A 12500-nucleotide genomic window follows, 5' to 3' on the forward strand; every position below is an offset into this window, starting at 1 on the left:
GTAGAGGTGTCTGCCTAACCACTGGTTCTGGGTCAGATATTGTTTAGCCCTGCTAATGGGGACAAGGTTGGAATTAGGATTAGGCTAGATCTGTTAGAGGGGGGGAACACTTCTACCCCCATCATCTGTACAAGATCTAATTTGATCGGTTGTATCGGTTTGATTTGATCGGTTGTATCGGTTTGATTTGATCGGTTGTATTGGTTTGATTTGATTGGTTGTATTGGTCTGATTTGATTGGTTGTATTGGTTTGATTTGATCGGTTGTGTTGGTTTGATTTGATCGGTTGTGTTGGTTTGATTTGATCGGTTGTATTGGTTTGATTTGATCGGTTGTATTGGTTTGATTTGATCGGTTGTATTGATCTAATTTGATCGGTTGTATTGGTTTGATTTGATCGGTTGTGTTGGTTTGATTTGATCGGTTGTATTGGTTTGATTTGATTGGTTGCGTCAGGTACAGTTTTTCAAAGGGTTCTCTTTCCTCCCTACCCTATTCTGTGTGTGTGTGTGTGTGTGTGTGTGTGTGTGTGTGTGTGTGTGTGTGTGTGTGTGTGTGTGTGTGTGTGTGTGTGTGTGTGTGTGTCTGTGTGTGTGTGTGTGTGCGGCATGTCCCAGCAGCAGCAGAGTTCCAGCAGGCGTGTGGAGGGTGCGGTGTGTGTGTTCCAGCTGAAGGGTCATATCACCCCGGTGAGGACAGTAGTCTTCAGCCCTGACGGCCTGGCCCTGGTGTCTGGAGGCGTGGGAGGCCTCATGAACATCTGGTCCTTACGGGTGAGGAGACACACACACACACAGAGGAACATTGTTCACCCAGGTGCTAGGAGTTTGTTCCAGAGGTTTAAAGAATACAGGAACTGTACTTCCTAGATCTTATGGGAAATATGTTAAAACACATTTAATAGACTGTTGCTGAAAGTACTTTTAGCTGTCTGTGGTTTACTGTCCTGTCTGTCTGTCTGTCTGTCTGTCTGTCTGTCTGTCTGTCTGTCTGTCTGTCTGTCTGTCTGCCTGTCTGTCTGTCTGTCTGTGGTTTACTGTCCTGTCTGTCTGTCTGTCTGTCTGTCTGTGGTTTACTGTCCTGTCTGTCTGCCTGTCTGTCTGTCTGTCTGTCTGTGGTTTACTGTCCTGTCTGTCTGTCTGTCTGTCTGTCTGTGGTTTACTGTCCTGTCTGTCTGCCTGTCTGTCTGTCTGTCTGTCTGTGGTTTACTGTCCTGTCTGTCTGTCTGTCTGTCTGTCTGTGGTTTACTGTCCTGTCTGTCTGCCTGTCTGTCTGTCTGTCTGTCTGTCTGTCTGTCTGTCTGTGGTTTACTGTCCTGTCTGTCTGTCTGTCTGTCTGTCTGTCTGTCTGTCTGTCTGTCTGTCTGTCTGTCTGTCTGTGGTTTACTGTCCTGTCTGTCTGCCTGTCTGTCTGTCTGTCTGTCTGTGGTTTACTGTCCTGTCTGTCTGTCTGTCTGTCTGTCTGTGGTTTACTGTCCTGTCTGTCTGTCTGTCTGTCTGTCTGTGGTTTACTGTCCTGTCTGTCTGTCTGTCTGTCTGTCTGTCTGTCTGTCTGTCTGTCTGTCTGTCTGTCTGTCTGTCTGTCTGTCTGTCTGTCTGTCTGTCTGTCTGTCTGTCTGTCTGTCTGTGGTTTACTGTCCTGTCTGTCTGTCTGTCTGTCTGTCTGTCTGTGGTTTACTGTCCTGTCTGTCTGTCTGTCTGTGGTTTACTGTCCTGTCTGTCTGCCTGTCTGTCTGTCTGTGGTTTACTGTCCTGTCTGTCTGTCTGTCTGTCTGTCTGTCTGTCTGTCTGTCTGTCTGTGGTTTACTGTCCTGTCTGTCTGTCTGTCTGTCTGTCTGTCTGTGGTTTACTGTCCTGTCTGTCTGTCTGTCTGTCTGTCTGTCTGTCTGTCTGTCTGTCTGTCTGTCTGTCTGTCTGTCTGTCTGTCTGTGGTTTACTGTCCTGTCTGTCTGCCTGTCTGTCTGTCTGTCTGTCTGTGGTTTACTGTCCTGTCTGTCTGTCTGTCTGTCTGTCTGTCTGTGGTTTACTGTCCTGTCTGTCTGTCTGTCTGTCTGTCTGTGGTTTACTGTCCTGTCTGTCTGTCTGTCTGTCTGTCTGTCTGTCTGTGGTTTACTGTCCTGTCTGTCTGTCTGTCTGTCTGTCTGTCTGTGGTTTACTGTCCTGTCTGTCTGTCTGTCTGTCTGTCTGTGGTTTACTGTCCTGTCTGTCTGTCTGTCTGTGGTTTACTGTCCTGTCTGTCTGTCTGTCTGTCTGTCTGTCTGTGGTTTACTGTCCTGTCTGTCTGTCTGTCTGTCTGTCTGTCTGTCTGTCTGTCTGTCTGTCTGTGGTTTACTGTCCTGTCTGTCTGCCTGTCTGTCTGTCTGTCTGTCTGTGGTTTACTGTCCTGTCTGTCTGTCTGTCTGTCTGTCTGTCTGTGGTTTACTGTCCTGTCTGTCTGTCTGTCTGTCTGTCTGTGGTTTACTGTCCTGTCTGTCTGTCTGTCTGTCTGTCTGTCTGTCTGTGGTTTACTGTCCTGTCTGTCTGTCTGTCTGTCTGTCTGTCTGTGGTTTACTGTCCTGTCTGTCTGTCTGTCTGTCTGTCTGTGGTTTACTGTCCTGTCTGTCTGTCTGTCTGTGGTTTACTGTCCTGTCTGTCTGTCTGTCTGTCTGTCTGTCTGTGGTTTACTGTCCTGTCTGTCTGTCTGTCTGTCTGTCTGTCTGTCTGTCTGTCTGTCTGTCTGTCTGTCTGTCTGTCTGTGGTTTACTGTCCTGTCTGTCTGTCTGTCTGTCTGTCTGTGGTTTACTGTCCTGTCTGTCTGTCTGTCTGTCTGTCTGTCTGTCTGTGGTTTACTGTCCTGTCTGTCTGTCTGTCTGTCTGTCTGTCTGTGGTTTACTGTCCTGTCTGTCTGTCTGTCTGTCTGTCTGTCTGTCTGTGGTTTACTGTCCTGTCTGTCTGTCTGTCTGTGGTTTACTGTCCTGTCTGTCTGTCTGTCTGTCTGTCTGTCTGTGGTTTACTGTCCTGTCTGTCTGTCTGTCTGTCTGTCTGTCTGTCTGTCTGTCTGTCTGTCTGTCTGTCTGTCTGTCTGTCTGTGGTTTACTGTCCTGTCTGTCTGTCCTGTCTGTCTGTCTGTCTGTCTGTCTGTCTGTCTGTCTGTCTGTCTGTCTGTCTGTCTGTGGTTTACTGTCCTGTCCTGTCTGTCTGTCTGCCTGCCTGCCTGTCTGTCTGTCTGTCTGTCTGTCTGTCTGTGGTTTACTGTCCTGTCTGTCTGTCTGTCTGTCTGTCTGTCTGTCTGTCTGTCTGTCTGTCTGTGGTTTACTGTCCTGTCTGTCTGTCTGTCTGCCTGTCTGTCTGTCTGTCTGTGGTTTACTGTCCTGTCTGTCTGTCTGTCTGTCTGTCTGTCTGTCTGTCTGTGGTTTACTGTCCTGTCTGTCTGTCTGTCTGTCTGTCTGTGGTTTACTGTCCTGTCTGTCTGTCTGTCTGTCTGTCTGTCTGTCTGTCTGTCTGTCTGTCTGTCTGTGGTTTACTGTCCTGTCTGCCTGTCTGTCTGCCTGTCTGTATGTCTGTCTGTCTGTGGTTTACTGTCCTGTCTGCCTGTCTGTCTGTCTGTCTGTCTGTCTGTCTGTCTGTCTGTCTGCCTGTCTGTCTGTCTGTCTGTGGTTTACTGTCCTGTCTGTCTGCCTGTCTGTCTGTCTGTCTGTCTGCCTGCCTGTCTGTGGTCTACTGTCCTGTCTGTCTGCCTGTCTGTCTGCCTGTCTGTCTGTCTGTCTGTGGTTTACTGTCCTGTCTGTCTGCCTGTCTGTCTGCCTGTCTGTCTGTCTGTCTGTGGTTTACTGTCCTGTCTGTCTGCTTGTCTGTCTGTCTGTCTGTGGTTTACTGTCCTGTCTGTCTGTCTGCCTGTCTGTCTGCCTGTCTGTCTGTCTGTGGTTTACTGTCCTGTCTGTCTGTCTGCCTGTCTGTCTGTCTGTCTGTCTGTCTGTCTGTCTGTCTGTCTGTCTGTCTGTCTGTCTGTGGTTTACTGTCCTGTCTGTCTGCCTGTCTGTCTGTCTGTCTGTGGTTTACTGTCCTGTCTGTCTGTCTGTCTGTCTGTGGTTTACTGTCCTGTCTGTCTGCCTGTCTGTCTGCCTGTCTGACTGTCTGTGGTTTACTGTCCTGTCTGTCTGCCTGTCTGTCTGTGGTTTACTGTCCTGTCTGTCTGTCTGTCTGTCTGTCTGTCTGTCTGTCTGTCGGTCTGTCTGTGGTTACTGTCCTGTTAAACCTGTTGAAAACTCTGAATACTTTTTCTCTGCCTGTCTGTCTGTCTGTCTGTCTGTCTGTCTGTCTGTCTGTCTGTCTGTCTGTCTGTCTGTCTGTCTGTCTGTCTGTCTGTCTGTCTGTCTGTCTGTCTGTCTGTCTGTCTGTGTATATATATCACAGGACGGCTCAGTGCTCCAGACAGTAATAGCCGGGTCAGGAGCCATCCAGAACATAGTCTGGATCCCAGATGTGGGCGTGGCCGTCTGCTCCAACAGGTCAAAGGTGAGGTGGAACATCTTTTGGAACCAGAATCAGTTCACTAGACGGCCACGCATGGTTATGTAGGGTCATGGGTTGAAGGGTCATGGTTGGAGGGTCATGGGTTGAAGGGTCATGGTGGGAACTCTGGCTAAAGGATACTACAGTATAGACTGACTCAACTCTGACTAGAGGATACTACAGTATGGACTGACTAAAGGATACTACAGTATGGACTGACTAAAGGATACTACAGTATGGACTGACTCAACTCTGACTAGAGGATACTACAGTATGGACTGACTAGAGGATACTACAGTATGGACTGACTCAACTCTGACTAGAGGATACTACAGTATGGACTGACTCAACTCTGACTAGAGGATACTACAGTATGGACTGACTAGAGGATACTACAGTATTGACTGACTCAACTCTGACTAGAGGATACTACAGTATGGACTGACTCAACTCTGGCTAAAGGATACTACAGTATGGACTGACTCAACTCTGACTAAAGGATACTACAGTATGGACTGACTCAACTCTGACTAAAGGATACTACAGTATGGACTGACTCAACTCTGACTAGAGGATACTACAGTATGGACTGACTAAAGGATACTACAGTATGGACTGACTCAACTCTGACTAAAGGATACTACATTATGGACTGACTCAACTCTGACTAAAGGATACTACAGTATGGACTGACTCAACTCTGACTAAAGGATACTACAGTATGGACTGACTCAACTCTGACTAGAGGATACTACAGTATGGACTGACTAAAGGATACTACAGTATGGACTGACTCAACTCTGACTAGAGGATACTACAGTATGGACTGACTCAACTCTGACTAAAGGATACTACAGTATGGACTGACTCAACTTTGACTAAAGGATACTACAGTTTGGACTGACTAAAGGATACTACAGTATGGACTGACTCAACTCTGACTAGAGGATACTACAGTATGGACTGACTCAACTCTGGCTAAAGGATACTACAGTATGGACTGACTCAACTCTGACTAAAGGATACTACAGTATGGACTGACTCAACTCTGACTAAAGGATACTACAGTATGGACTGACTCAACTCTGACTAGAGGATACTACAGTATGGACTGACTCAACTCTGACTAAATGATACTACAGTATGGATTGACTCAACTCTGACTAAAGGATACTACAGTTTGGACTGACTAAAGGATACTACAGTATGGACTGACTCAACTCTGACTGGAGGATACTACAGTATGGACTGACTAAAGGATACTACAGTATGGACTGACTCAACTCTGACTAGAGGATACTACAGTATGGACTGACTAAAGGATACTACAGTATGGACTGACTAAAGGATACTACAGTATGGACTGACTCAACTCTGACTAAAGGACACTACAGTATAGACTGACTCAACTCTGACTAAAGGATACTACAGTATGGACTGACTCAACTCTGACTACAGGATACTACAGTATGGACTGACTCAACTCTGACTAAAGGATACTACAGTATGGACTGACTAAAGGATACTACAGTATAGACTGTCTCAACTCTGACTAGAGGATACTACAGTATGGACTGACTCAACTCTGACTAAAGGATACTACAGTATGGACTGACTCAACTCTGACTAAAGGATACTACAGTATGGACTGACTAAAGGATACTACAGTATGGACTGACTAAAGGATACTACAGTATGGACTGACTAAATGATACTACAGTATGGACTGACTCAACTCTGACTAAAGGATACTACAGTATGGACTGACTCAACTCTGACTAAAGGATACTACAGTATGGACTGACTCAACTCTGACTAGAGGATACTACAGTATGGACTGACTCAACTCTGACTAAATGATACTACAGTATGGACTGACTCAACTCTGACTAAAGGATACAACAGTTTGGACTGACTAAAGGATACTACAGTATGGACTGACTCAACTCTGACTAGAGGATACTACAGTATGGACTGACTAAAGGATACTACAGTATGGACTGACTCAACTCTGACTAAAGGATACTACAGTATGGACTGACTAAAGGACACTACAGTATGGACTGACTCAACTCTGACTAAAGGATACTACAGTATGGACTGACTCAACTCTGACTAAAGGATACTACAGTATAGACTGACTCAACTCTGACTAAAGGATACTACAGTATGGACTGACTCAACTCTTGACTAAAGGATACTACAGTATGGACTGACTAAAGGATACTACAGTATGGACTGACTCAACTCTGACTAAAGGACACTACAGTATGGACTGACTCAACTCTGACTAAAGGATACTACAGTATAGACTGACTCAACTCTGACTAGAGGATACTACAGTATGGACTGACTAAAGGATACTACAGTATGGACTGACTCAACTCTGACTAGAGGATACTACAGTATGGACTGACTAGAGGATACTACAGTATGGACTGACTCAACTCTGACTAAAGGATACTACAGTATGGACTGACTAAAGGATACTACAGTATGGACTGACTCAACTCTGACTAAAGGATACTACAGTATGGACTGACTCAACTCTGACTAAAGGATACTACAGTATGGACTGACTCAACTCTGACTAAAGGACACTACAGTATGGACTGACTAAAGGATACTACAGTATGGACTGACTCAACTCTGACTAAAGGATACTACAGTATGGACTGACTCAACTCTGACTAAAGGACACTACAGTATAGACTGACTCAACTCTGACTAAAGGATACTACAGTATGGACTGACTCAACTCTGACTAGAGGATACTACAGTATGGACTGACTCAACTCTGACTAAAGGATACTACAGTATGGACTGACTCAACTCTGACTAAAGGATACTACAGTATGGACTGACTCAACTCTGACTAAAGGATACTACAGTATGGACTGACTCAACTCTGACTAGAGGATACTACAGTATGGACTGACTAAAGGATACTACAGTATGGACTGACTCAACTCTGACTAGAGGATACTACAGTATGGACTGACTAAAGGATACTACAGTATGGACTGACTCAACTCTGACTAAAGGATACTACAGTATGGACTGACTAAAGGATACTACAGTATAGACTGACTCAACTCTGACTAAAGGATACTACATTATGGACTGACTCAACTCTGACTAAAGGATAGTACAGTATGGACTGACTAAAGGATACTACAGTATGGACTGACTCAACTCTGACTAAAGGATACTACAGTATGGACTGACTCAACTCTGACTAAAGGACACTACAGTATAGACTGACTCAACTCTGACTAAAGGATACTACAGTATGGACTGACTCAACTCTGACTAGAGGATACTACAGTATGGACTGACTCAACTCTGACTAAAGGATACTACAGTATGGACTGACTCAACTCTGACTAAAGGATACTACAGTATGGACTGACTCAACTCTGACTAGAGGATACTACAGTATGGACTGACTAAAGGATACTACAGTATGGACTGACTCAACTCTGACTAGAGGATACTACAGTATGGACTGACTAAAGGATACTACAGTATGGACTGACTCAACTCTGACTAAAGGATACTACAGTATGGACTGACTAAAGGATACTACAGTATAGACTGACTCAACTCTGACTAAAGGATACTACAGTATGGACTGACTCAACTCTGACTAAAGGATACTACAGTATGGACTGACTAAAGGATACTGCAGTATGGACTGACTCAACTTTGACTAAAGGACACTACAGTATAGACTGACTCAACTCTGACTAAAGGATACTACAGTATGGACTGACTCAACTTTGACTAAAGGACACTACAGTATGGACTGACTCAACTCTGACTAAAGGATACTACAGTATGGACTGACTCAACTCTGACTAAAGGATACTACAGTATAGACTGACTCAACTCTGACTAAAGGATACTACAGTATGGACTGACTAAAGGATACTACAGTATAGACTGACTCAACTCTGACTAAAGGATACTACAGTATGGACTGACTAAAGGACACTACAGTATAGACTGACTGCAGTACAGTTTAAATCGGCTTCTTGTATGTATTTGACTCTCGGCCGACTTTCATGGTTCTGTTGTTGTCTTTGTCCTCAGGATGTGTTGGTGGTGAACTGCTCGACAGACTTCATGTCCTCTCACCAGGTGCTAGCCACCTGCCGGACGGCGCTGAAGAAGCAGGGGGTTGTGGGATTGAACATGGCTCCGTGCATGAGAGCCTTCCTGGAGAGGCTGCCTGTTATGCTGCAGGAGCAGTACTCATACGAGAAGGTACTGTGTGTGTGTGTGTGTGTGTGTGTGTGTGTGTGTGTGTGTGTGTGTGTGTGTGTGTGTGTGTGTGTGTGTGTGTCTGTGTGTGTGTGTGCGTCTGTGTGTGCGCGTGTCTGTGTGTGTGTGTGTGTGTGTGTGTCTGCCTGTTTCTCTGTGTGTGTGTGTCTGTGTGTCTGTGTGTGTGTGTCTGCCTGTTTCTCTGTGTGTGTGTGTGTGTGTGTGTGTGTGTGTGTGTGTGTGTCTGTGTGTGTGTGTGTGTGTCTGCCTGTTTCTCTGTGTGTGTGTGTGTGTGTGTGTGTGTCTGCCTGTTTCTCTCTGTGTGTGTGTGTGTGTGTGTGTGTGTCTGCCTGTTTCTCTATGTGTGTGTGTCTGTGTGTGTGTGTCTGCCTGTTTCTCTATGTATGTGTGTCTGTGTGTGTGTGTCTGCCTGTTTCTCGTGTGTGTGTGTGTGTGTGTGTGTGTGTGTGTGTGTGTGTGTGTGTGTGTGTGTCTGCCTGTTTCTCTCTGTGTGTGTGTGTGTGTGTGTGTGTGTGTGTCTGTCTGCCTGTTTCTCTGTGTGTGTGTGTGTGTGTGTGTGTGTGTGTGTGTGTGTGTGTGTGTGTGTGTGTGTGTGTGTGTGTGTGTGTGTGTCTGCCTGTTTCTCTGTGTGTGTGTGTGTGTGTGTGTCTGCCTGTTTCTCTCTGTGTGTGTGTGTGTGTCTGCCTGTTTCTCTGTGTGTGTGTGTGTGTGTCTGCCTGTTTCTCTCTGTGTGTGTGTGTGTGTCTGCCTGTTTCTCTGTGTGTGTGTGTGTGTGTCTGCCTGTTTCTCTGTGTGTGTGTGTGTGTGTGTGTTATTTGAAAGTAAATGACAGCCCAGTTTCATTCCAAGGTAATCGATCATAACTGTCTAAAAGCCTACCTACTTCCTTTTTTAATCGTAGTTGGTTATCGTAGTCAGCGGTTACCATAACATATGTTATTACACCCAAGTGTAAATGTGTACTTCCTGTTTGGTTTTCCAGCCCCACGTAGTGTGTGGAGAACAGCTAGTCCACAGCCCCTACATGCAGTGCCTGGCCTCCTTGGCCGTGGGGTTACACCTGGATCAGCTCCTATGTTCCCCTCCCGCCCCCCCCCACCTCCGCCTCTGTCCCCTGGAGCCAGCCACCTGTACTTGGTCACCCGGCGAGTGGGCGTGGCTAGACTGCTTCTCCACCACGGTGAAGGCAGCCGAGGCCCTGGCTCGGGGCAACACGTTCCCAGAGGCCTTTGCTGTTCCCGACCTGGAGCCTGTACCCAAGGAGGAGATGGTCCTTCTCATGGTGAGGTTTCTACAGAAGACAATGAACCTCTGTAGCTCTGACGGAGTGGATCTTTAAAAGGACAACTGAACTGTGGAACCAACTTCTCTGGTTGAAAACACCTTATATAACATAATATTATACATAATATATAACATCCATATTAGTCAATACCCCAAAAATGTCCTAAAAAAGTGTAAGTAGGTTTATTTTTGGTCCGTAAAGTCAGTATTTTTTCCAAAAACAAGAGTTCTGTAAATTTGAGTACAAGAGTTGGTCAGGACTTGAGGGGTTGGGTTTTGATTTCCACAATGCCCACTTTGTCCAATAATGCTGGATTAATTAACAGGTGAGGTGATTGCGCTCTGTCCAATCCGAGTGCGGAACAGACAGACCTGCACCCGCATCACAGCGGATTTACACAAGGAAACACAGCACGCGTTTTATTTTAACTTGAGAAATACTGCACCAAATACTATAGACAGAAATACTGCACCAAATACTATAGACAGAAATACTGCACCAAATACTATAGACAGAAATACTATAGACAGAAATACTGCACCAAATACTATAGACAGAAATACTGCACCAAATACTATAGGCAGAAATACTATAGACAGAAATACTGCACCAAATACTATAGGCAGAAATACTATAGACAGAAATACTATAGACAGAAATACTGCACCAAATACTATAGGCAGAAATACTATAGACAGAAATACTATAGACAGAAATACTATAGACAGAAATACTGCACCAAATACTATAGGCAGAAATACTATAGACAGAAATACTATAGACAGAAATACTATAGACAGAAATACTATAGACAGAAATACTGCACCAAATACTATAGACAGAAATACTGCACCAAATACTATAGGCAGAAATACTATAGACAGAAATACTGCACCAAATACTATAGGCAGAAATATTATAGACAGAAATACTGCACCAAATACTATAGGCAGAAATACTATAGACAGAAATACTGCACCAAATACTATAGGCAGAAATACTATAGACAGAAATACTGCACCAAATACTATAGACAGAAATACTGCACCAAATACTATAGACAGAAATACTATAGACAGAAATACTGCACCAAATACTATAGACAGAAATACTGCACCAAATACTATAGACAGAAATACTATAGACAGAAATACTATAGACAGAAATACTATAGACAGAAATACTGCACCAAATACTATAGGCAGAAATACTATAGACAGAAATACTGCACCAAATACTATAGACAGAAATACTGCACCAAATACTATAGGCAGAAATACTATAGACAGAAATACTGCACCAAATACTATAGGCAGAAATACTATAGACAGAAATACTGCACCATATACTATAGACAGAAATACTATAGACAGAAATACTGCATAAATACTATAGGCAGAAATACTATAGACAGAAATACTGCACCAAATACTATAGGCAGAAATACTATAGACAGAAATACTATAGACAGAAATACTGCACCAAATACTATAGGCAGAAATACTATAGACAGAAATACTGCACCAAATACTATAGGCAGAAATACTATAGACAGAAATACTGCACCAAATACTATAGGCAGAAATACTATAGACAGAAATACTGCACCAAATACTATAGGCAGAAATACTATATACAGAAATACTGCACCAAATACTATAGACAGAAATACTGCATCAAATACTATAGACAGAAATAGTATAGACAGAAATACTGCACCAAATACTATAGGCAGAAATACTGCATCAAATACCATAGACAGAAATACTATAGACAGAAATACTATAGACAGAAATACTATAGACAGAAATACTATAGACAGAAATACTATAGACAGAAATACTATAGGCAGAAATACTATAGACAGAAATACTATAGACAGAAATACTATAGACAGAAATACTATAGACAGAAATACTATAGACAGAAATACTATAGACAGAAATACTATAGACAGAAATACTATAGACAGATGTAAAATGTACGACTAAAATCTACTCTGCAAGAAACCCCCCCAGTGTTACTGTCTTTGTTCCAAGCTGACTTGTCTCTCTAAGATATTAAGATATAACCAACATTTGGGCTAGAAGCTGACTTGTCTCTCTAAGATGTAACCAACATTTGGGATAGAGGCTGATATGTGTCTATAAATGAATACTCCTCTGTACAGGACAACAGTACATGTGGTTCTAGTATGGATTAAAACTCTCTTGTCTGTACAGGACAACAGTACATGTGGTTCTGGTATGGATGAAAACTCTCTCTGTACAGGACAACAGTACATGTGGTTCTGGTATAGATGAAAACTCTCTCTGTACAGGACAACAGTACATGTGGTTCTGGTATGGATGAAAACTCTCTTGTCTGTACAGGACAACAGTACATGTGGTTCTGGTATGGATGAAAACTCTCTTGTCTGTACAGGACAACAGTACAT

At 43.8% G+C, this 12500-nt stretch overlaps 1 protein-coding gene across 1 annotated transcript in view; it reads left to right on the forward strand.

The window, feature by feature from the left end:
• Nucleotides 1-12500, forward strand: part of LOC109886404 (probable E3 ubiquitin-protein ligase HERC1) — a 206773-nt gene that overhangs the window by 154475 nt on the left and 39798 nt on the right. Inside the window, exons 63-66 of the mRNA XM_031821355.1 lie at nt 619-774; nt 4393-4494; nt 8587-8760; nt 9761-10060. Of these exons, the coding sequence (XP_031677215.1) occupies nt 619-774; nt 4393-4494; nt 8587-8760; nt 9761-10060 (732 nt within the window). The remainder of the gene's footprint in view (nt 1-618; nt 775-4392; nt 4495-8586; nt 8761-9760; nt 10061-12500) is intronic.

The sequence above is a fragment of the Oncorhynchus kisutch genome, unplaced genomic scaffold, assembly GCF_002021735.2.
Source record: "Oncorhynchus kisutch isolate 150728-3 unplaced genomic scaffold, Okis_V2 scaffold3964, whole genome shotgun sequence".
In the NCBI taxonomy this organism is placed as follows: domain Eukaryota; kingdom Metazoa; phylum Chordata; class Actinopteri; order Salmoniformes; family Salmonidae; genus Oncorhynchus; species Oncorhynchus kisutch.